The sequence below is a fragment of the Lepisma saccharinum genome, chromosome 1 (assembly GCF_977018435.1).
Source record: "Lepisma saccharinum chromosome 1, izLepSacc3.1, whole genome shotgun sequence".
Taxonomy (NCBI): Eukaryota; Metazoa; Arthropoda; class Insecta; order Zygentoma; family Lepismatidae; genus Lepisma; species Lepisma saccharinum.
The window spans coordinates 208,624,119-208,648,446 of record NC_139229.1 but is presented as its reverse complement, the minus strand read 5'-3'; the positions used below and the strand labels follow the sequence as shown (position 1 = coordinate 208,648,446).

Sequence of the window (24,328 nt, the reverse complement as noted above, 5' to 3'; positions counted from 1 at the left end):
CAAAATTTTTGGGCCTATAGTGAAATATACATCGAGAATACCATAACGTATATTGTTGTAATCCCGTCTTACCATGGATCTGAGGACACAGGGATGCTTCAATAACACATTTTAGGTAAAGCTTAAATATACTTGTGAGTTGAACCTGCTCCGACTAAGAGGAATGAGATATGGAAGGTTGAATTTAAAGGTTATTTACGCTTGTTCATACCTGGTAGGCGAATCATGTTTCTTGTCCAGGTGCTTCTTGCAGACTGAATTGTGACTGATGTCAAGGTTCGATACTGTGACCCTTGACTCACTGTTCCGAGCAATCCCGCGCGAATGGCTGCATGTGTATGCAGCCATAAACTTCGTACACCGTTGTCGTAGTTTAGTTAGTTGTAATGTGTACTAAAGTCGTTTTCACGTTCAGAAGACACAATGACCTCTTATGGACAATGCTTTTCTTATTGGAAATACGAGCGCGCTGTTGTGAAATTTCTCGATTTACAAATTTAGCTTACGTAAAATCGGTACCTGCAGTTTTGCAGGAAATTTTGTAGAGAATACGATGGTGAGATCAAAAAACTGGTATAACTTGCTTACATATTTTTAGATAAATTAAAAATGCAAATTTTCTGTGAAAACAAAATTTTTACATTGTTTTCATTCCTAACGTTGAAACATGCCGTAAAATTGAAGCATTAATTATGAAAAAAATTGACACTGTTTTCTAATTGTCATAGGTGATGGTGGTGCTCAGAATTTATCAATACTTTAAAGCATATTCGCATTAAAAAATATTCAAATAAAGTATGTGGAGATTTTTTTATATTCGTGCAGTAGAAAATGTCGTCGCTGGCAATTTTTTGTTCTGTAATTCCAAGTAAAAACATCCAGCGACAAAGTTGTGAAGAAAATAATGAAATTATTTTTTATAACCACTCAAAGGTTCCCAGAAATATTACTTCCATGCATTTGGAGTTTCTTTTTAACCCGAACCGCGCGCGAAGTAAGGGGACATTTTCTTTGCCATCTTGAGCCGACTCACCGCAGCATTCCGGCTAATCAACACCAAGTTTACGAGTTATTTTATTTCCATTCAGTAAAAATATTAACTTCATTCAGTTTGTTACAATAGAATTGCAATTACTTTAATTTAATAATTGACAATTATTTCGAATGCTGCTGTTGTGAGCAACATTAGTGCTGTCGCAAATACACGTTGTTTTTGTTTACATTACTGTCGACATTAATACTGAAATGAAGATCACCTTTCAGTTTCCAACGTACACAAAAATTCATAGACAATAATGAATTTATATATATATATATATATATGTAACACATTACCATATCTCAATGTTATTCTATGAAATAATTACAGAGAAAGGCGAATGAATATTAAATGTGCCTGTGTATTAAATTAAATCTAATGGAAAAATGACATGCTAATGAACTGTAATGTTCACAGTATAATATTAATATTAATAATTACATATAATTATCATTTTATATAAAATATGTAACACCTACATTGTGAAGGAAGCTCATCATTTCCCGGCGACATGAGCTAGCGCTGTATTGGCAACACTGTACGGTTTCTCCATAAGCGCCGTTGTGTCTTCTGAACGTGAAAACGACTCTAGTAATATACGAGTAATGAGAGCGAGCTTGCTTTTATAATCTTTTGCTTCGAAAGGTTATTACACCTTTCGAACATGCTGGATCATGTTAGATCCACGTATTTGCCTCTCAGTCAATGCTTCACGGATGTTACGAAGTTTGCGCATTCTTGAGATTGCTCGCTGGTCGGACAATTCCAGTGAATAAACAAGCATAAAATATTTTCTTGACGAGGTTTCCTTGTATTTTTAATCACCATATCTCTACAATATATACGTATTGATGATGTCAGAGGGGGTGGACGGACATTTTAACTTAATGACTTCCATTACGAAAGGGAGAGGGAAGGAAATAGAGGAAGAGGAGCTGTGTACAAAGCAACTGTGGCTGTAGTAGTTAAGGTTAGAAGGTCGATATACTGTTCTTGTCAAATAAAACAACATACTCTATGTGTACAACTTTGTTAAGAAATGCTCCTGGTTATCAGGCATTCTGGTAACATTTATTGGGAATAGCAAGAAATTAGTGCGGTTGCAAACACTGCTTTTGAAAGGCGGATAACTCATTATAGGGGTTGTCACTGCCTCTGCGGTCAACTCTAATACTTTCTCCCCAGAGCTCAAGTTGTGGTGCTAGACCTAAAGAAGAGACCATATCACACAAGTAAAACAGCAACAGTGAAATTTCAGGCGAAGCCAGGATGGCTCTGTAGCTCATGGGTAGAGCAATGGCACAGTATGCCAGAGACCCGGGTTCAAGTCCTAATGGAACCTGCATTTTTCGCTGAAAAACCTACGTAATACATCTCCCGCGTTTCCCCATTTTAAGGAGTACTTTTGTTGTATGACCTTACAAACCAAACTCTATGGTGCAAGAACCCTATAAAGAACAGAGTCTGACAAACCTATTTATACTGCCGTTATTACCAATATTATTATTTTATTTGTATTCTAAACAGGAGCCTGTCATCTTTTCTGAAAGTACATCTTAGAACTTTTCTGGACTTTCCACCAGGGATTGGACGCATTACTGCTGCTTGCACCAAAAGTAAGAGGATAAAGAATTCAAGAACTCTTGCGATGATTCATTTTTACATTTAAATAAAACAAATAAAATTCTGTAACTGTTGAAAGAAATTTACTATTCAATATTTGTATTTTAGTTAACGGTTCAGATTGTTTTATGACTTTTTTAAAATTCTCCTAGCAGGAACACAAATTATCGTAGAATTTTGGAAATCATTGTCACACGAAATTTGAACCTTCCTTAAAGTAATGAGCACTGTTTCAATTAACTTAAAAATTACCTTACGCAAGCATCCGCGCTTCCAATGGACAATATATTTTTCATTGATAAGCGAATGTACGTATCGTAGACTAGTGGACACAAATTGTTAGACACAAAAAAATGTATAGCAAAAAAAAAATTATTGAACAAGGAAAAAAGGTTATGAACCGGAGTTATCGTAACACCAATACTACCAAAAATAGGAGTGTGAGGAAGGGAAAAAAATTTTGTGATATTTCAAGTGTATAAGTTAAAACCATGCTCTGCTACCAGGAACTTTGTAACGTGTTGCTCGCGTACGAGAAAAAGGGCAATGAAGCCTCGTGGGAAGCGTGCAAAACAGGTCCGGGATCAATTAAGGTACGCGCTCCAAATTAAGCAACAACCAACAGTTACAAGTCACAAATTTGTTGAGGTTACTGGCCAGCGTTTGTCGCCGCCACCTCAGTCTCAATAGAGAACCAATCAATAAGAGTGGGCAAAAAGGAAAAAAGAAGAGGATACAATCCACTATGTGGACCCCCACCTTAAAAAACAATCAAAAATGGTTTTATAAACAAAATATGTTCACTAAATATCGTGGAGAATTCGCTCAGGTTTGGTTATTCGTTAAGGAATCCTGCAATACAAAAGACACACTATTCATTCATAAAATACATATATATAACCAGTACTATTCAACAAAAGTTCACCACTTCTTTTCTTACCAATAGTAACCTCATTACTTCTTTTTTGTGGAAGGGTTCTGAAGAAAAACATAGAACTGTATGCAAATTTCAAAGACTTGAGTCAAAAATTTATTAGATTTAATCTCGAACAAGAACGATTAATATCTCGATTAACAACAACATCAGAAACAATTTATCGAGTGCAAACCCACTTTAACTTCCATTAAAAATCATTCCAATTGTAGCTTTAACAATTCTTTCTTTCAGATGTATAATCTGTCATTTGACATATCGGGAAATACACTACAAATTTAAACGGTAACAAGAACTTGAATGTAATAACAATTAAATCCTTTCAATTGAACACATCGTGAATCTATTAGTACCCGAAATCAAATATTCACAATTGATTAACAAATGATCCACTTTTGCCTTTTTTCCTTTTTCTTACAGTAAATAATACAATCCTCCTTTCATTACTTTGATGCTCCCATTACTTTAATTTAATTTGTGTAACCCTTGCGTTAATTACCTTAGAGTTTAAACATTGGCAATGGTGAATGTGAATTGTCACGCGTACGCCTCGCTAAATTTTAATGTTACACAAACGTCGCAAGTTCCATTTACTTTACGTTCCTTCCTTTCATCATAATGGAATAAATCTAACAACTCGTTGCTCATTAATTAGTCAACGTGCATTAGTTGCGATTTAGAATGGGTTATACTTTCGTCGCCCTTGTTTCCCTTTCTTACTTATTTAAAGTTTCGACTCAATCATTATAAACGTACACGAATCTATCACAGTTCACGATTTACACTTCGCAGAAAAAAGGGGGGGAGTGGTCACTGTACATACCTCCTTCAAACTGCTCAAAATGTTCCAACGACCATGTAATACTGCTATGGGCGATGCGTCAAACGAAAACTCGACTTCCTTCTCGTTCTGACATCTGAGCAATGTCTGGAAATGTCCATCAACTCGTTCCCCAGTCACAATTCTGGATGTTGGTCCGCGTTGTTGGAGACTGGCCAAATCTAATAGGGCTTCAACAAAGTTCTCACTCCAATCAAATGCGACTCCATTTTACGCGTGTAAAGTCCATCCAGAAAATCCACTTCTGCCTCACGTTAACTTGTAAACGGCATGAAGCGTGATAGACGAAGGCACGTACAATACTTGGAGTAGAATTCAGAGAGCGTATCTAGTAACGTTGAGTGCAAACAAAAAATCAAAAAGTTCAAGTCTCGCCCGCGAGACAACTTGCACGCTTAAACACTCCACATACTCTCTGTCTGACCCTCCTCTCGTGACTCGAGTCACGCTAGTTGTTTCGCGAAGCTCTGTGAAGTCGGAACTGTAACTGTGTTAGTTTTTTGCCTGCTCGAGAAGCGAGCGCCGAGCAAAAGGTCAGTAGAGACCTCTAGCGGGAACTTGTATAACCAACCAAAAACAACAGATGACGCAAGGCGCACGAAGAATGAGGAATGGTGAAGTTTTTCCACGCGGAATTATTACGTAATACTTTTTTAGTACGAAAAGCGTAGGAAAAACGTCACAGAGTCAATGTAGAAGTAAATCGGAACCTTAGTAGACTGCATTTAGGGACTTTATTTTAATGCTAAGAGAACCTCTATGAAAGCACATATTGAACAAAATCTAAAGTAATCGCTAAAACTCCGCAATATGTGTTAACAGAAGTAAATCAAAATCGAACTATATTAAAATTGCATTCGTGGCATGATGGAAATGCAATAAAACAAAAGGAACCTGAGCTGCAATTTATATTGGTAGAAATTGGGGAGCGAATTTACAATACCTGACCCCTCCCCGATTTTTTGTAATATTTCGCATACTCACTAACTGAGGCCTCCTAATCACGAATTTGAAGTTAAAATTTGGGGGTCACATGTAGAAATTGCAAAATAAGGGGGTCCGTGATCGCAACCAACAATGCACGATTGCCCATTATTTATCGCAAGATTTTGCGTTTCGAATACTTAAGGAACGAAATATATATTCCTGACATTACTACGACCCCAAATTTTAACTATGCTTGCCTAACCTAACCTTACCGTGAATAGTTTGTTGGGCTACCCATGCATGGTTTTACGACCCCAAATTTTAACTGTTTGCTTAACCTAACCTTACCAAGAATGCTCACTGGGGCTATCAGTGATGGTTTTGCGCTAATTATGATAACAAACCGATAAAAAATCTTATTTTCGTAGCACTTTAACGGCAAACGTTCATCGAAGATGCCATTTTCGTATCCTGCAATTTTACGATCGATGCATTGTTGCCAAATTTACCTGTAATCAAATCAGTCCACATTCTCTTCTGCCATTCTTACACGATCCATGCTCTCCAAGTATGAAATCAACAGTGTGGCAATGCTGGAGACAGCATAACTAAAGGTAAAGTAAAGGTAAAGTGTTCCCCTGTGCATAGCACCACGCCATGAAGGCGTATAGGGGGTGTGGGGGTAAAGCGGCCCCGGCGCCCACCCAGCGTCGAATAACATGGGAGACAGCATAACTAATAATATCAATTGTTCATATCAACAAATATGGTTCCCATACTTGTATATGGAGAATCATTGCGAGAATAGAAATTCTTATTTTACAACTTCTACATGTTAATGAACAATTTCTACACCTCACCACAACATGTTAACCTCAGATAAATCATCGCAACTAATTATTTCCTGAGTATAAGCAGTAGTATAGAAATTACAGAAGGGTCTGGTATTGTAAATCAAAATAGAAAATGTAGATTGTCTTATATACAATTGTTACAAAACATATGGACATGAAATAAATTCACAAACAATAATGAAACAAAAAATACTTACCCCCAGAAATCTTCTACAGTATCAAAGCTGGTAATTTCTCTCTGGTTTTCTTCCCATGATCTATTCCTGTCATTCTCATAATACCAAAGTGTCCAAATGTTTTGAAGAGGGTGCTTTATCAATAGTTCTGGGGGTAGTTCTTCAACATTAGCAACCTCATTATTTTTCTTCTCCATCTTTTCCTAAAACAAATATTAATTTTTAGGGCAAAGTATTGGTTCCACTTTTGTTTTTTACATTAAATACATAAAATAAAATGGTATAATTACAGAATACCGGGAGTAACTCATTTCAAATTTGGTATACTCAATAATTTTGACCTCGAAATCACGAATCTGCAGTTAAAAATTGGCGGTCACGTCTAGAAAATGCGAAATACCGTGCATACATTACCTCTATGATTGTTGATACAATGGTCGCCATGTTTGATGATGTGAACAACTGAAGTTCGCTATAGATCGACCACAAGGGAAAAAACCTTGGGACGAAAAGTACCCGCACAGCTTTCCCTTCTTCCCTCCACCTCGGGCAATAAGGAAACATGGTCCAATCTCCCCCTCCCCTACTCGCGGGGTTATGGTGCACAGGACTCGCGGGTCTGCGCAGGTTGTTTTGCTCTTGGTTCCACTATATCTGTTCCATGGAGCGTTGCTCAATGTGACAATTTGGCATCTTCAGTAAATGTGGAAAACATACTTGCCCCACGTACCATTCACGTAAGGTTAGGTTAGGCAAGCATAGTTAAAATTTAGGGTATTCATATACATAGTTTTTGAACACTTATCATTGCAAAAAAATGTTGTTTCCTTCATAAATCACTGGTGTTTACTTCGTTCACGGACCCCCTTTTTTCTACTTATTTCGCATTTTCTAGACGTGACCGCCAATTTTTAACTGCAGATTCGTGATTAGGATGCCAAAATTAGTGAGTATGCAGAATTTGAAAACAATCTGAGATACTCCCGTTATTCTGTAATTGCTCCAATAAAACATAAGGCTTCGAAAGCTTATAAAATATCGTACTAACATAGATGATCATGAAGGAATTAAATCATCAGCCCAAAAATATTATGATTGATAATTTTCAATGTAAGGTATGCATCAGTTTCCCTTCCTCTCCGGAAGTGTATTAACTGACATAACAATTCCTTGGGAAATTTGACTGTCTGAAGTTCACAATAATACCTGGTTATGTAGCATTATCTTGCCATTCGTAAGGTCTTCTGGGTCTGTTAAACATCTATTAAATCAATGTGAGAATCAAGGAGAATTGATGAAAGATGAAAAGCGTGTGGTGCTGTATTTTTTTTTTTTTGCCATGGGTTATAACAAAAAAAAACCGAATTTTTATAATTTGAACACATTTACAATTCTACGATAATAACTGAACCAATATTGCTTAGTTGGTGATCAAAGATCAAAATCGTGAAATTCTAAATCCAACACTTTAGTACCGGTAAGATTACGTGCACGACACGCAAACAGAAATTCAAACATTGTGACCTATATTGTTATTTCTAAAGTTTCAATGTTGATGATAACACCACTTTCACTAATCTGAACATACTATTTCATGTATAATAAATTTTCAAGTGTCAAAAACCACGGTGCTGGCCCAATGTGAGCATACGGATGCATCCGTATTCTCAAAAGCATTGCCTCACTTTCATGACCTCGTAATTATACCCTATAAGTTGTGTGTGTTGAATGAATTAAATACAAGATAACGTAACACGGCTTAGATCGAGGGTTGCTTACGAACGTATAACTAATGAAACAACAAATTTATCCAAACTTACGTCGACTTCGACAGTTTTATTCGCAGCCATGTCTGTGGCACGTAAAATATACTCGCACTCGGCCACGGAATTGTTGAACCTGACATCTACCGTTCAACTTGTGTATTAATATTCAACACACGATATAACAGCATGATAACAGTTGCGCCGGTATTTTTTTTTTTACTACATGATGTACTGATGTACGTTTAACGAATTTTTGGCTAATAATTTACAAAATGCGAATATTGATATTGAGGCGTACAAAATATGAAGCATATACTCCAAAGATGAAAGACTCCTCTCAATTTTGTTCGTTTCTTACAGAACAAGAGTTTAGAGCTAAGACCACAGATGAATGTGCTTAGACTGATCAGTGATCACTGATCACACTTGCAAAAATGCAGATCTTTTCAATGTTTTTTCATTGGTTGTATTTTTCTAGACTCATCAACTCACTGGCAACAGTGGATCGAACCTCTGGGAAATGTTGTCGTCTTGCATATAAAATGTAAACATGTGAAAATAACACAGGATATCTTCCATAAATAGTGTACAAATCACAACAAAATTGGATAGTGATCATGGTAATTTAAATATTTTACCGTACTGCATTACTTAGCACACATTTATAATTTAAAGTAACTGAAGGATATGCACTTGCACTTTTGGTCGGACAATATTATTACTATTAAAGATAATAAGAATATATCTTTATAGCGTATGCTGTTCTCCCACCTGACGTGTGGGAAAATCTTGGTGATCATAGGTTGAACTTCACACACAAACACTTCTGTGACGAACATGGTTATCCTCAATGACAGCGTCAACCGCCTATTGTCACACATCTGGTACTCCAGCAAAATATAGGCGGCTTCTGTGCAGATACAGTATGTAACATTGTTATTCGTACACATGAAATTTTTGAGGAAAAAATGTCATATCTACTAGTAAATATAATAATTTTCATATGTACCTGGAAATTAATGTTAATGAAGGTTTCACCAACAAATGTCAATAAAAATGTATGTTCAAAGTGTATAAACAGAGCATATAATTTGTGTGAAAAGAGAAAAACATGCTGTTTCATGCAACATTGTTATTCGTACAGGCAAGAGTTTCTATCTTCCTCGCATACAGCGCCACCTCTATTCGGGCGATTTCGTGCAGTTTGCAACTTCCTAACATGCAGGCGTGCTCCCCGTCAAGCGGAATGCTGGCGTAGGTATTGTTGTAGGCCTATCGTCTATTTATCAGCGTGTTCGAAATGGGCAAGGTGTAGGAACTTAGTTCAGATCTGAAGGATGTTATTATAAATTTGGCCCTTAGAGGTTATTCGTTAAGAAAAATTGGACAAAGTGTCAATAAATCACGCTCCACAGTTCAATACATAGTAAACAAATTTAGAGAGGAAGGTTCAACACAGAATGTGCCGAGAAAACCAAAAAAGAGACGGTTGAATAAACGTGATGAAGCTTTATTTTAAAAAGAGTGCGAGAAAACCCCTGACTAAGTGTTCCTCAGTTACGACCGTTAGTAGAAAATGTTGCTGGCAAGATGATGTCCGATCAAACTGTCCGACGTGCCTTGTGGAAGCATGGATATCATGGCAGAATACCACGAAAGAGGCCTTATGTAAATAAGGTGAATCGCAGGAAGAGACTTTCATTCGCGAAAGAGCACATCCACAAGGACCAGGAATTTTGGGATAGTATCATATGGTCAGACGAGTCCAAGATTAATATATACGGGTCATATGGGATAAATAGGGTCTGGAGAAAATCAAATAAAGACAATAATCACATTAACACAGTTCCAACAGTTAAACACGGTGGTGGGTCATTAATGATTTGGGGCTGTATGTCGTCCAAAGGTGTTGGTACCATCCAGTTTATTGATGGTATCATGGATGCATATGTCTATTTGGACATATTGAAGAACAATGTAAAGCAGCGTGCCTAAAAAATGGAGCTCAAAGTCCAGACTTAAATCCCATTGAGCATTTATGGGCAATTTTGAAGAGGCTAGTGCATAAAGCAGGTGTCAAGTTCAAACAAGAGTTGAAAACTGTTGTGCAAGCCGAGTGGAATAAAATAAGCACTGAAACATGTCGGAAACTGGTTAATTCTATGAAGAACAGGTGTCAAGCAGTAATTAAAGCCAAAGGATACGCATCAAAGTATTAGAACTGTCAGTAAATTTGCTCTGAATATATTTTTTTCTTTTATATTATTAAGTGTACGAATAGAAAAGTTGTACAAAAAATGGCATGTTTCTCTTTCAGTTTCATTTAATTTATTATTGTCATTGGTTATACAGAAATTGGGTAAGATTTTATGTTCCTAATGATATTAGTTATTGAATTGTAAAGAAACAATTTCAAAAGAGTGTATTTCCTTTCAGATATTAAAGCATTTTCTTTGAAAATCCGTGTGTACGAATAAGAATGTTACATACTGTATATGGAGAAACATTTTTGTTAGTGTCATACAATGTAACTACACAAGTGTCGTCACATAGTTATTATTAAGGTAACAGTTTCGAATGGATAATGATTATTAACATTTTTATGGGAGCACTAGGAAGTTTTACAGGAACCTCGAATTAATTGTGAAAGTAAATTTGAAACTTGGAGAAAGTAATTAGCAGAGTTTAGACTTTCACAAAATGCCATTCATCGGACATGATCATCCAGGGCTTCCTAGCAAGGAGCCATTTCTCATTTACTCCCCTTTTGGACATGGATAACTGCCATATTTTCAGAGGAATCTCTAAAGCACCCCAAAAATGTTGAAAGTAATTACCACTGTTTGGAATTCTGAAAAGTGCAATTCATTTGCGAAAAAAGCTGTAAATGGTACCTAAATATCTCCGCTTCCCTTCGTCAATGCATTCCACAGACTACTGTTGATACGATGCTCAAAGGCATGTCATGCTTGAGACCAGCTCAAAAAGCATTTAGGGAAATTATTGTACTTTTAACAGCTCTAAACCTGTCCTGCCTAACCTAAACATGAAAGTATTTAAGGAACCAGCCTAACTGAACTATGGGTATGACTTAAGATGACGGGACCCCTCTCCGATTTTCTTCATATTTGGCATGCTAACTAATTGAGGCCTGCTAATGACGAATCTGAAGTTAAAATTTGTCGGGAACTTGTAGAAATTGCAAAATAATTGTGACCCATTGACGCTAGCCTCATGAACCTTTGATGTGTGGTTAGGTTAGTTTTGGTTAGGTTAGGCAAACATAGTTAAAATTTGGTGTCATGGTTGTATCAGGATCTAGAAATTGCAAAATAATTGTGAACTATTGATGGTAGCCCCACGAACCATTGACGTGTGGTTAGGTTAGGCAAACATAGTTAAAATTTGGTGGGTAAGAATGTCATATGCGGGAAATGGATTTCCTCAAATTTACAGGAGAAAGTACGTACGGAATTGAGTTTCTGTGTAATTTCGGATGTTCGTAGAAGTGTTTTCTCGCATTTTTCAAACTATTTTGCCGCTAAACCATGTATTTTTCTATAATAATGTCCGTCCGATGCACGAAAACTGTTGTTTGCATTTCCATTCATGTACTTGAACCGGATGTTGCGAGCATCTGATGATGCAATCCCCGGCAAGGTAAGTGTTTCCAAACAAACAGTTTTTTCACTATTGCCAAAACTAAAGCAACCCATACTAACCTTACCGTGATGGTGCGTGGAGCTATCGTGAATGGTTTTTGGGGCTATTCGTGGATGGTTATACGATCCAGAATGGTTTTGGGGGCTATGCGGGAATGGTTTTTGGGGCTATTCGTTGATGGTCATACTATCCCGAATGGTTTTTGGGGCTATGCGTGAATGATTTTTGGGGCTATGCGGGAATCGTTTTCGGGGCTATGCGGGATTTTTTCTGTTAAGAAGGTTGAAACACTGCTTTGCCGTTTGAAACACAATGCTAGTTTACATTTGCCCGCCATTTTGCATGTTCAGGAAGCGAGAAAAGAACTAACAATAATTACTCGATATGTCGACAATAGATACTAATTTCATTGAAAAAAGCTAAATCCGTTGTTAAACAATCTTTCGCAATGCAGAATAGGTAAGTACGAATATATAGAAAGTAGAGAATGAACGAGTTAGAGCGATTTCCCGCATATGACAGTTTTACCATTTGGTGTCCTGGAAGTATCAGGAATATATATATTTCCTTGTGAAACAAAAAATTTCGCGAAAATTGACGGTTTCCATTCCAAAAACTAACGCCTTATTTTCGCTTATTTTGCAATTTCTAGATGTTTCCGACAACTTTTAACTTCAGTTTTGTGATTAGGAGGCCTCAATTAGTGAGTATGTCAAGAAAATCGGAGAGGGGTCCGCTCATCTTAAGTCGTTCCCCAAGACTAATGTAAACAAATGGCTGGTGTCAAGAGAAGAATCGGCCAAAGTTCATTTTGTTTTATAAGGATTGCATCATGCTACGAATGCAAATTTAACATGGTTTTGATTTCTTATATATACCGCGTGAGGCACCTAAAAGTACCACCTGAAATAGCGAAGAAACCAGAAACAGTAGCGATGTGAGGTTTGCGGAAAACAATAATATCAAATGGGGCTCGTAAATCGGAGGTATGGGGTGGGTCGAAAAATATTGTCAAATGGGGCATCTGGAGCAAAGTCATATTTTTTTTAAATGGAACGATATACAATAACATGCATGATATTAAAGAGCACACGCAGAGAAACACAATGCCGTTGGTCTCATGCATCTACTGCACATAGGAACGAAGATATGGCCATGTGAATATATGTAAACAAAGTAACAAGTGGCCCACTTGACCGTCAGTACCACGGCATGTACAAGTATGAGATGTCGGAAGCCATTGGACAAGATGAAGACAGAACATGTTAAAGGAAGAAAAAATACAGTAGACATCGTCAGCACCATGTATTTGACAGTGTTACAGCATAATGAAAATGACCATAACAGTATGTCGAAGAACCACTGCGTAAGAAGCGAAAACCTGTCAAAGTGTGTGTTCAAAGTGGTGGCCGTCAGCTGTGATACAGGCAACGAGGCGCCCACGCAAAGATCGTTGCACAGAATGTAGCATCTCGTAGGGAATGTCCCTACTGGCCGCAGTAATGCGATGTTGCATATCCTCTGGAGTTGTTGGCACATCCCGGTAGACAATGTCCTTCAGCTTTCCCCACAGGAAAAAGTCTAACGGTGTGTCAAATCTGGGGAACGAGCCGGCCATTTGACAGGCCCTCCACGTCCAATCCAACGATTTGGAAATGTATTTTCCACACATGCTGTAGCGCGTCTTGCACTGTGAGCTGGGCACCCGTCATGTTGGTACCACATTTCCCTCCTTGTCTGAAGTGGTATGTCCTCCAATAGTACAGGCAGTTCATGTTGTAAAAACTGTATGTATCGGTCAGCATTCAGTGTCCCTTGTATAAAAAAAGGGCCAGTGAGATGTTCACCCACTATACCACACCACACGTTCACACTCCATGGGCGCTGGCGTTCCACTTGGCGAAGCCAATGTGGATTTGTCACCGACCAATAGTGCATGTTCCTTAGGTTGACATTTCCATGATTGGTAAAAGTTGCCTCGTCAGTGAAGAGGATACGTGACAAATCGGGTGTGTCGTGTCGTAACATCCATGTGCAAAACCGAACACGGTCCACAAAATCATTCCCGTGACGTTCCTGATGGAGGGAGATATGATATGGGTGAAACTTGTGTGTGTGCAGAATGTGCAATACACTTCGCTGACTCATCCCAGCATCCCTGGCAATTTCACGGGAGCTAACGTGCGGATTCACAGCAACAGCGGTGAGAACATTTGAGTCGTTCCATGTCAAATCACCCAGAGGTGGTTGCTTGACCATTTTGTTAATTTTTTATATTTTCACCATAGGTGGTTTTGCTAGTGACCTGCTCAAAAATATTTTTTTTTTTTAAAAAAAAAAATCTTCCGCCATCTTGGATTTCTGCTCATTTTTCATCACAGCGGGAAGCAAAAATGAGTGTTTACAAGGGTTTTGAAAGAAGGTTGCTGTGTGATTTCTATTACAGATGGAATGTTCTAGTTTTCACTGCCTGAAAGTAGTGATTCTGGCCTTTCAGAAAATGTATATATATGTAAGCTAAGAATTAAGTAACTGGGACTTTAATGGGTTTCAATATAACCATCGCAACGGGAAATTTTGCAAATTTTAAAGGTCTGTAAAATCAAAAGGGCTTGAAACCATAGAATGGAATTATTTTTGCAAGAACTATGAGTGGAAGGCTTTTCAGCCATGGTGAAACAAATCCGGGGTTGTAAGCCCTTCTGTCCGATTTTTAGTTCCGAAATCCAAAAATTTCCAAAATTTGTGAATTTCAAGGTCAAATATCTCTAAAGGGGGACCTGCCAAAAATTAGAAATTTTGGCCATGGATACTCCTACTAGTACTTAGTAAAGCCTGTGAATTTCATTTTGGGGTTCACACCGATGTTCATGTTACAGGCTGTCAAATATCTCTAAAAATGATATCGTGAAAACATAATAATAAATAGGCTTAAAGTGACCTGATTTCCATTATTTTATAATCTAGTTATTTTATAAGGGTAAACAGAAATTAAAATAGATGAACTAGTTAGTTACTAGTTGATATATTTCAATATATACTTAGTGTGCTTTTGTTAATAAAAATCAAATCAAATCAAAATCACTTTTTGGATTGAGAAGACAAATGTTAGTAAACAAACAAGAGTACTATTATGTCAGTAAGTATATACAAGTTGCATGCACATGTTTCTTAAAGGTTTATGAATATCCAATACTATCAAACCTTACCCAATACATCCACTCTGGTACATAACAATTGTATGCGAAATATAACATAATATATAAAACAATTGTCGGCGAAATATAACATAAGCTACCTGTAAAATATGACAAGCATTTAAAAGCTTGAGAATATACGTATTCAAGTTCTTCCTCTATTTTTTGTATCCCAGTTACATATACCACTATGATATACACAGTTTACAATTACAATTACACAAGACTTAAAATTACATGAACTGAATCCTGATTTGGACAATTCTGATGACGACGAGAAAAAAATTACTTACAAACAATGGATAACAACAGATCGTTGCAATTTGATCACTGTTGTAGAAACAATTTCAGAGTTTAAAGAAAATTTAGCTTCGAAGTTAAGTACTGCAATTAAAAAGTCACCACTTTATTGCTCAGAGTCAATCAGAATTTTACAAAAGAACGAAAGAAAGTCTTTCTCCGGATGAATGTGTAGTAATTGGTGATTTCTCTGAAAACTTCACATTTGTTGTACAAGATGAAATCCAGAGTTACCACTGGATTAATGCTCAAGCTACTGTCCACCCCTTTTGTGTCTACTTTAAGACTAATTCTTCAGATGATCTATGCATCAAACGTCTTTGTATTGTAAGTGACTGCATTGTACACAACTGCTGTTTACGCTTTCCAAAAGCAGCTGATTCCATTTGTTCAAACGTTCGTCCCAAATCTAAAGAAAATTTATTATTTCTCAGATGGCTCAGGAGCCCAATATAAGAACAGAAAGAAGTTTTCTAACTTATGTAAGCATAAACAGGACTTCGGTGTGGCTGCTGAGTGGCATTTTTTTGCCACAAGCCATGGCAAGGGTCCTTGTGATGGGATTGGTGGGACGGTAAAGAGACTTGTGGCAAAGGCAAGTCTGCAGCGACCAACTGAGGGCCATATTCTTACACCAAAGGACATGTATGAGTTTTGTGTGGAAAATATTAAAGGATAAACTTCATCATGGTGACTAAATTTTCTTTAAACTCTGAAATTGTTTCTACAACAGTGATCAAATTGCAACGATCTGTTGTTATCCATTGTTTGTAAGTAATTTTTTTCTCGTCGTCATCATCAGAATTGTCCAAATCAGGATTCAGTTCATGTAATTTTAAGTCTTGTGTAATTGTAATTGTAAACTGTGTATATCATAGTGGTATATGTAACTGGGATACAAAAAATAGAGGAAGAACTTGAATACGTATATTCTCAAGCGTTTAAATGCTTGTCATATTTTACAGGTAGCTTAGTTTATATTTCGCCGACAATTGTTTTATATATTATGTTATATTTCGCATACAATTGTTATGTACCAGAGTGGATGTATTGGGTAAGGTTTGATAGTATTGGATATTCATAAACCTTTAAGAAACATGTGCATGCAACTTGTATATACTTACTGACATAATAGTACTCTTGTTTGTTTACTAACATTTGTCTTCTCAATCCAAAAAGTGATTTTGATTTGATTTGATTTTTATTAACAAAAGCACACTAAGTATATATTGAAATATATCAACTAGTAACTAACTAGTTTATCTATTTTAATTTCTGTTTACCCTTATAAAATAACTAGATTATAAAATAATGGAAATCAGGTCACTTTAAGCCTATTTATTATTATGTTTTCACGATATCATTTTTAGAGATATTTGACAGTCTGTAACATGAACATCGGTGTGAACCCCAAAATGAAATTCACAGGTTTTACTAAGTACTAGTAGGAGTATCCATGGCCAAAATTTCTAATTTTTGACCTTGAAATTCACAAATTTTGGAAATTTTTGGATTTTGGAACTAAAAATCAGACAGAAGGGCTTACAACCCCGGATTTGTTTCACCATGGCTGAAAAGCCTTCCACTCATAGTTCTTGCAAAAAATAATTCCATCCTGTGGTTTCAGGCCCTTTTGATTTTACAGACCTTTAAAATTGGCAAAATTTCCCGCTACGATGGTTATATTGAAACCCATTAAAGTCCCAGTTACTTAATTCTTAGCTTACATATATATACATTTTCTGAAAGGCCAGAATCTCTACTTTCAGGCAGTGAAAACTAGAACATTCCATCTGTAATAGAAATCACACAGCAACCTTTTTTGAAAACCCTTGTAAACACTCATTTTTGCTTCCCGCAGTGATGAAAATTGAGCAGAAATCCAAGATGGCGGAAGATTTTTCAAAAAAAAAATTATTTTTGAGCAGGTCACTAGCAAGACCACCTATGGTGAAAATATAAAAAATTAACAAAATGGTCAAGCAACCAATTGATTTAAAATTGGGTGATTTCACATGGAATGACTCATTTGTTGCACCTGCCTCACCTGTAGTTGGCTTGTTCCGCACACGTGATCGTGGTGTTACACTTCCGGTGTCTCTTAATTTAATAAATAACTTACCAAACAGACGTCGAGATGGCTGTCGTCTGTCCGGATATCTCTCTGCGTACACACGGTACGCTTCTGAGGCATTCTTTCGGCATTCCCCATAAATCAGGATCATGTCCCCTTTTTCTATGTTTGTGAACACCATAATCTTTGCTCTTACCACTACGACTGCTTGCTATGAACTAACACGATCTCGTGGACCTGCTATCAAAACTTGCTCTGCGTAAAGGCAGTTCTGTCAGGCACCTGAGAAGTCTTACATGCCGTGGTACTGACGGTCAAGTGGGCCACTTGTTAGTTTGTTTACATATTTTCACATGGCCATATCTTCGTTCCTATGTGCAGTAGATGCATGAGACCAACGGCGTTGTGTTTCTCTGCGTGTGCTCTTTTATATTATGCATGTTATTGTATATTGTTCCATTAAAAAAAATATGACTTTGCTCCAGATGCCCCATTTGTCGATATTTTTCGACCCACCCCATACCTCCGATTTACGAGCCCCATTTGATATTATTGTTTCCCGCAAACCTCACATCGCTACTGTTTCTGGTTTCTTCGCTATTTCAGGTGGTACTTTTAGGTGCCTCATGCGGTATGTATGTATGTATATATATATATATATATATATATATATATATATATATGGTATGCGCCAAAATATACAGTACTGAAACTCACGCATCTTGAACACGTGGTTGCATTTGTCGACGGGGCATAGCTCCAGCTGCACGTGTTCGCAGTAGTGAAGAGGAAGTTGTGTTGTGCAGTTGTTGTTGGAAATGGGTCTCTCGACGGAGGAAAAAGTATTCATAGTTGAGCATTATTTCCGCTCATACGGAAGCGGTCGTGAAGGTGGATTGAGTTTGAAAAAGGTGACTGGTCTATATGCAACCCAAATGACAATCGTCCACTCCACATGCCCTAACCTAACCTAACCTTAGGTTTGCTGACAGTTATGCAACCCAAAAGGCACGATTGTTATTTGGGTTGCATATAGACCAGTCACTATATTGTAACATGTCTTATACTTTTGTTCATCTTTTCATTTCAGTACTGTATATTTTGGTGCATACTGTATATATACAGGGTGAACATAAAGTCCCAGCCCATTTTGCAGAAATAATGTATTCATGAATGTGATATTACAACATTAGTATACAGCATATCAGTGCTGTTCAACGTGATGTCCATCAATTTCAAAACACGTTTCCCAACGGGTCAGTGTTGCTCGAAACACTGTGTCCAACATCGCCCAGGTGATGAGTTCGCATGCGTGCCTTATGCGTTGTTTGAGGACTGCCACATTTGCAACCTTACTCTTGTAGACCTGTTCCTTGATAAAACCCCATGCAAAAAAATCCAATGGTGTAAGGTCGGGGGGACCGCGATGGCCAAACACGTGTGGATCCTCTTCCTATCCATCTGTCTGGAAACATGTTGTTGAGGTATTCCCGCACAGTCAAGGCGAAGTGCGGTGGTGCGCCGTCTTTTTGGAAGATCACGGAATCAAGAATCCCATCATCCTGTAGCTGTGGCTGGAGGAACAGTTGCAACATTTCGAGATAGGTGTCTGCTGTGATGGTGTTTTCTGCAAACATGAATGGCCCATAGAGTTTTTGTTTCGCGAAACCAAGCCATACGTTCACCTTCGGTGTATTCCGTTCCCATTCGATAGTAGCATTCGGGTGTTCAGAAGCCCCGATACGACAGTTATGATGGTTCACAGTTCCACAGGTGTGGAATGTCACCTCATCACTGAAAAGGATGTTCTCCATTAATCCATCCTGTGCTGCAGCCGCGCAGTGTTCGTAGCACACGTCTTTCCGTACAGCGTAATCCTCCGGTTCCAGTTTGTGGACAACCTGGACGTGGTATGCTTTCTTTTTTAAGGTGTAGTGCAACACTTTCCACACCGATGATTGAGGTATCACCAGTTCTTGACTGAGGCGACGAGTTGATGCAGTGGGACTACGCTCAGTGGCTTCACGGATACGTGCTACTGTATCACCCGACATCGATGGTCGACCTGTACGTTGCTCATCGAGTACAGATCCGGTGCGCATAAATTTGTTCACCAGTTTTCTGATATTACCTCGTGTTGGAGCCTCTCGTCCACATTTTCTACGAAACGTCTCCCTGACCTCCTCGAATGTCTGACCACGCAAACGTGCCGTTACAATCACAATTCGTTCTTCTGTTGTTAGCATCTCCTCGGAGTATCATTCACCTGAAATATAAAAACCATGCATTAATTATTTCTGCAAAATGGGCTGGGACTTTATGTTCACCCTGTACATATATAAGAACTTATGTTAACACATACTGCGGAGTTTTATCGATTACTTAAGATTTTGTTGAATATCTTTCATAGTTAGGTTAGGCAAGCCAGGTTTGGTTCTTTTAGCATTAAAATAAAGTCCCTAAATGCATTCTACTAAGGTTCCGATTTACTTCTACATTAATTCTCACAAGTCTACGATACTTACAGTTGCTTGTCAATGGAAAATACATTGTCCATGGGAAGCGCAGATGCTTGCGTAAGGTAATTTTTAAGTTTTTTTTTCAAAATCCAAACTGTGCTCATTACTTCAAGGAAGGTTTAATATCATGTGACAGTGATTGCCAAAATTCTACAATAATTAGTGTTCCGGCTAGGAGAATTTGCAAAAAAATCATAAAACAATCTGAATCATTACTGGAAAATCACATAGGAGTTTATGGAAGGAGAAAACATATACCATAATTAAAAGCAAAGTTATGAATTGTTTTTCATGACCTTGTAAGAATAAATTTGACATTTTTTAAAATGTTGGCAACCTTGTTGTGTGAATAGTGTGCATCACTGTGGACAAAAATTTTACATCTGTAAGTTACTTCATGTCCTCTACCATCAGGGGCGTAACTAGATTGGGGCAGCCGGGATTGTGTCCTGGATGAATGGAAGACTGTAGTAGATTTTTCTGACTTACCTTTTTGTTGGACTGGCCCACTGGAGGCAGATTATTGTGACGTGTAAGGCCCAAGGCTGGTGGTTTCATATTAGTGCATGTCTGCAGTAATTGTGCCTTGATTTCACACTGTGCTAAGCAATGAATGTTCGAGGGGTAAAATTATGCCATGTTTAAATTAAGCTTGGATTGCAACGCTGACCAGGAAATCAGTGTACTTACAAAAATATTCCAACAACTTCATCTCAAGCTCCTAGTTTTCACAAATTTTTTTTCAGAGGAGTCTGGAATTGTAAAGGTGGATATTACATAGCTGCGTTGTATAGAAGATGGGATATGCTATAAATATTTCATAATTACTACTTTTTAATGTAATCATGGGTCATTTTAAGGGGGCTGCATTTAGCTCTTAGGTCCCAAGTCCTTAACTGCTTTCTGCGCAAAATTTTGATTTTCTCAAATTTTTTGGGATGGGCTGGCTGTTGCTCCACCAGCTCCCAATGCCCCAAGCTTATTACATACATTACGCTAGACAAAATTTAAATTTAGTTCTTATAGATGGCTTAGATGGTAACTGGGAAATACCCCTTTTTTTAAACAGTTTAGAATGTGTATAATTGTTTTGGTAACAGTATTTTGCGACAACGAGTTAAAATTTTGAAGAGAAAATAAGCTGAACCCATCTCTGAAAAAACTTAATACAACATAATAGGCAGAAAGATATGCAGCTATGTATGCTGTTAAAGAGAGGAATAATGATGTCTGATATTATGGTTGTATATCATTGTGCTCATCATATGAATGCTCTGATAGAAGTGACTGAGCTTGGGGGATAATTTGAATCAGTTGTTGAAGTAATGGAAATATGCCAAGTGGGGTAATTCAAATTAATTCTCTGACAAGAGAATCAAAAGGATACAGATGCATTTTGACAAATTCTTTCAGGATCCAGTGTGGTTATTGCAGTGTGCTACGATGCCACATGGATGTTTTTTGTGACTGTCCCTTCATCAATTTCATCGTTTTATCACTCATCCTCATCTTTTCTAATAGCGAAAAGTTTCAGAAGAGCAAAGTAAAATAAACCAATTTAATCAATCAATGAAATCTTACAGGGTCAAAGTCTTTCCAACTGAGAGAGAGTTGGTTCCAAGTATCAGTATTTTACCTGATGGTGGACACAATTTGCTCACAATTGGACATTGTTTTACGCGTAAAGGCATGGAAGCAGTTGTAGACACATAGAAAGTGATACAACCTGCTTTTCGGAAAGTTCTATAGACATCGAGCTTTACAACGAACCTGGAAAAATTGCAAAAACATTTCCAAGCCTTTATTTCAGTCACAAATATTATCAGTTAGTTCTTTTAAACGCAATATAAAGGGCATGAATAATGTTAAAGAGCTTGCTGATCTCATTGCGATACTTAGTTCATTGACTTCTAGTTATCTGGATGTTTGCATGGCTTATATGTACCTTACTGTCTCTGTCACATTAACAAAGCCAGGGACATCGTTTTCTAAATTGAAAATAATTATTTACGCAGGAATGCCTTAGTGGTCTGACTTTACTTTCAATTGAAAATGACTGACCAAGAAAATCAACTTTAACAAAGTAGGCCTAATCGATGATTTTGCAGACAAAATATCAAGAACGAAATTGTTCTTAAGTCTAACATTGTAAATGATAATTAATAATATAAGTATTGTAGGTAATCATTAATCTTAATTTGTTAATGAGTAAAGAATGTATTGTACTTCACAGCATCTATTTTATTGGTTATTTTGCACACACTCTTATTATATATTAGTTTCTAGCATTTGTCAAAAAAATAAACACACCTTTAATCATAATCAGGAGAATTATATTTGTTTACCACCCCACACCTTAAAATTACACATTTTTTTGTATTCGTAGATCCAGCCATTATAATAGCACTAACTGAGGACCCCCATTAGTCTTTCTACACCCCTGTATACCATCCTACCAAATTTCATGAAAATCTGAAATGGTTAATGTGGAAAGTTCATTTTTTTGTGGTGATTTGGAATAGAATGACATATGCATGTACATAAAACTTGTTTAAAGAAGAGTTACTGGTAGAAGTAGTGCAAATACTACTACTTTTATTTCTTAGCCTTTCAGAACGTACTTTAAGCTAAAAGGAAAAAAATGGCACGGTAACTGCAGTGTCTTATAGTCTTAATATAAATTTAGTAACTTAAGACATTAATACAAAAATACAACATCATACGCATTACAAGATTTTTTCTGACTTACAGTGCAAAGGAATGTTGGTGACAACTTTTTTTTTTTTTTTTGGTAGAACTAAGTCAAGTGATGTGTTGATTTGACTCTTGAGATATATTTTTTTCTGTTAAGCACTGCAGGCTACCACCACGGTCTTGTCAGTGAGCAATCTGTGCAAAATTCTGAAACTTTAGCCTCCTGTTTCTCAGTAACTGTGAGGTCTACAGGAAAAAAAAAAATGCTTGTTTTCATACCTTGCTAGTACACTCATGCTCATAAATTAAGGATAATAGAGGTTTTGGTGCCCCACGATACAGCACTGAAACAAACTAGTTGTGGTAGCACAGACACATGTTGAACACACAAGAAAGACATCCACATACCCTGTTTAACCCTGTTTATTGCAGAAAAAGTGAGAAAAACCAAAGAGCGCACATATGATACAAAGCAAGGGAGATTGTAAAATGTTGTTCCACAGTTCTTTGAGCATGTGCACAGGTTTCAATATGGAATGTGATGCCCCTGCACATTGACACATGCAGTACAACGGCTTGGTATACTCTGGAGGAGGTTGTCGAGCAGCTGTTGGGGCATGTCCTCCCATTCTTGCACCAATGCCTTTCGGAGCTCCTGAAGAGTCCGAGGAGGTGGAAGACGTGCGGCGACACGTCGGCCTAGAGCATCCCAAGCATGTTCGATTGGGTTGAGGTCGGGGGAATAGGCAGGCCACTTAATTTGTATGATGTCTTCTGTTTGAAGGTACTCCTCCACAATAGCAGCTCCGTGTGGCCTGGCATTGTCATCCATCAGGAGGAACGTAGGACCGACTGCACCTCTGAAAAGACTAACGTAGTCTTGCAGAATAACATCCCGGTGCACCTGACCTGTTACAGTACCTCTGTCGAAGATATGAAAGGGTGTACGTGAACCCAAAATAATGCCACCCCACACCATGACAACACTACCTCCATACTGGTCCCTTTCGACGATGTTACCGGGTCGGTATCTGGTTCCTGGTTCACGCCAGATGGTTACACGACGAGAATCATTGTTGAAACTGTACCTGGACTCATCAGTGAAGAGTACCTGAGACCATTCTTCCATTGTCCATGTCCTGTGTTCTCTACACCAGTTGTTACGGGGTACTCTGTGACCATGTGACAGTGCAATGCAAATTTCAGGCCTCCGGGCGAATAAACCGTGCCTGTTGAGTCCTCTGTACACAGTGTGTCTGGAAACAACTGTTCCAGTGGCAGCTGCACGGTCTCGAGCAAGGCCCCCGGCAGTACTTCGTCAGTGTCTCCGGGAACTTACGGTCAGATACCTGTCTTCTCGTGGTGTTGTACACTGTGGATGTCCACTGCTGTAGCGCCGAGACACGTTTCCAGTCTGTTGAAATCGTTGCCATAATTGTGAGATGACACTTTGTTGCACATGGAGCACCTGTGACACGACCTGCTGTCTTTGGCCCGCCTCTAGCCGTCCAAGTATCCTTCCCCTCATTACATCATCAATATGTGTTCGTTGAGCCATTTCACACACACACTCACCATTTGCACAACCGAACAGCTGCACACTTCCTATAGGCACTGTACTCTGGTCAGCAGTTTCGTTCCTGTGAGTCATTTGTCTGCTTACAGCGCCAACACACACTGGATCAAGGTCATAGTCAACACAGGTTCTTTGGTACAGTACC

General features: G+C 37.9%; 2 protein-coding genes across 5 annotated transcripts in view; one reads left to right on the top strand and one right to left on the bottom strand.

Moving 5' to 3' along the window:
• The window catches only part of LOC145978670 (eukaryotic translation initiation factor 4E-like), a 28,003-nt gene extending 19,672 nt beyond the window's left edge, over positions 1 to 8,331 (bottom strand). The window contains exons 1-2 of one of the 3 annotated variants that reach the window (XM_083111444.1): positions 8,215 to 8,331; positions 6,416 to 6,597 (exon numbers count right to left, since the gene is read on the bottom strand). In XM_083111444.1, the coding sequence (XP_082967570.1) occupies positions 6,416 to 6,597; positions 8,215 to 8,244 (212 nt within the window). In that variant the 5' untranslated portion in view covers positions 8,245 to 8,331. Of the gene's footprint in view, positions 1 to 6,415; positions 6,598 to 7,600; positions 7,709 to 7,982; positions 8,091 to 8,214 lie in introns of those variants that run through there. The other 2 variants (XM_083111460.1, XM_083111452.1) reach the window with 2 other exon arrangements.
• A 326-nt stretch (positions 8,332 to 8,657) lies between these two features.
• The window catches only part of LOC145978657 (uncharacterized), a 56,937-nt gene continuing 41,266 nt past the window's right edge, over positions 8,658 to 24,328 (top strand). For both annotated transcript variants that reach the window (XM_083111431.1, XM_083111422.1), the window contains exon 1: positions 8,658 to 8,780. In XM_083111431.1, coding sequence (XP_082967557.1) covers positions 8,778 to 8,780 — 3 coding nt within the window. In that variant the 5' untranslated portion in view covers positions 8,658 to 8,777. The remainder of the gene's footprint in view (positions 8,781 to 24,328) is intronic.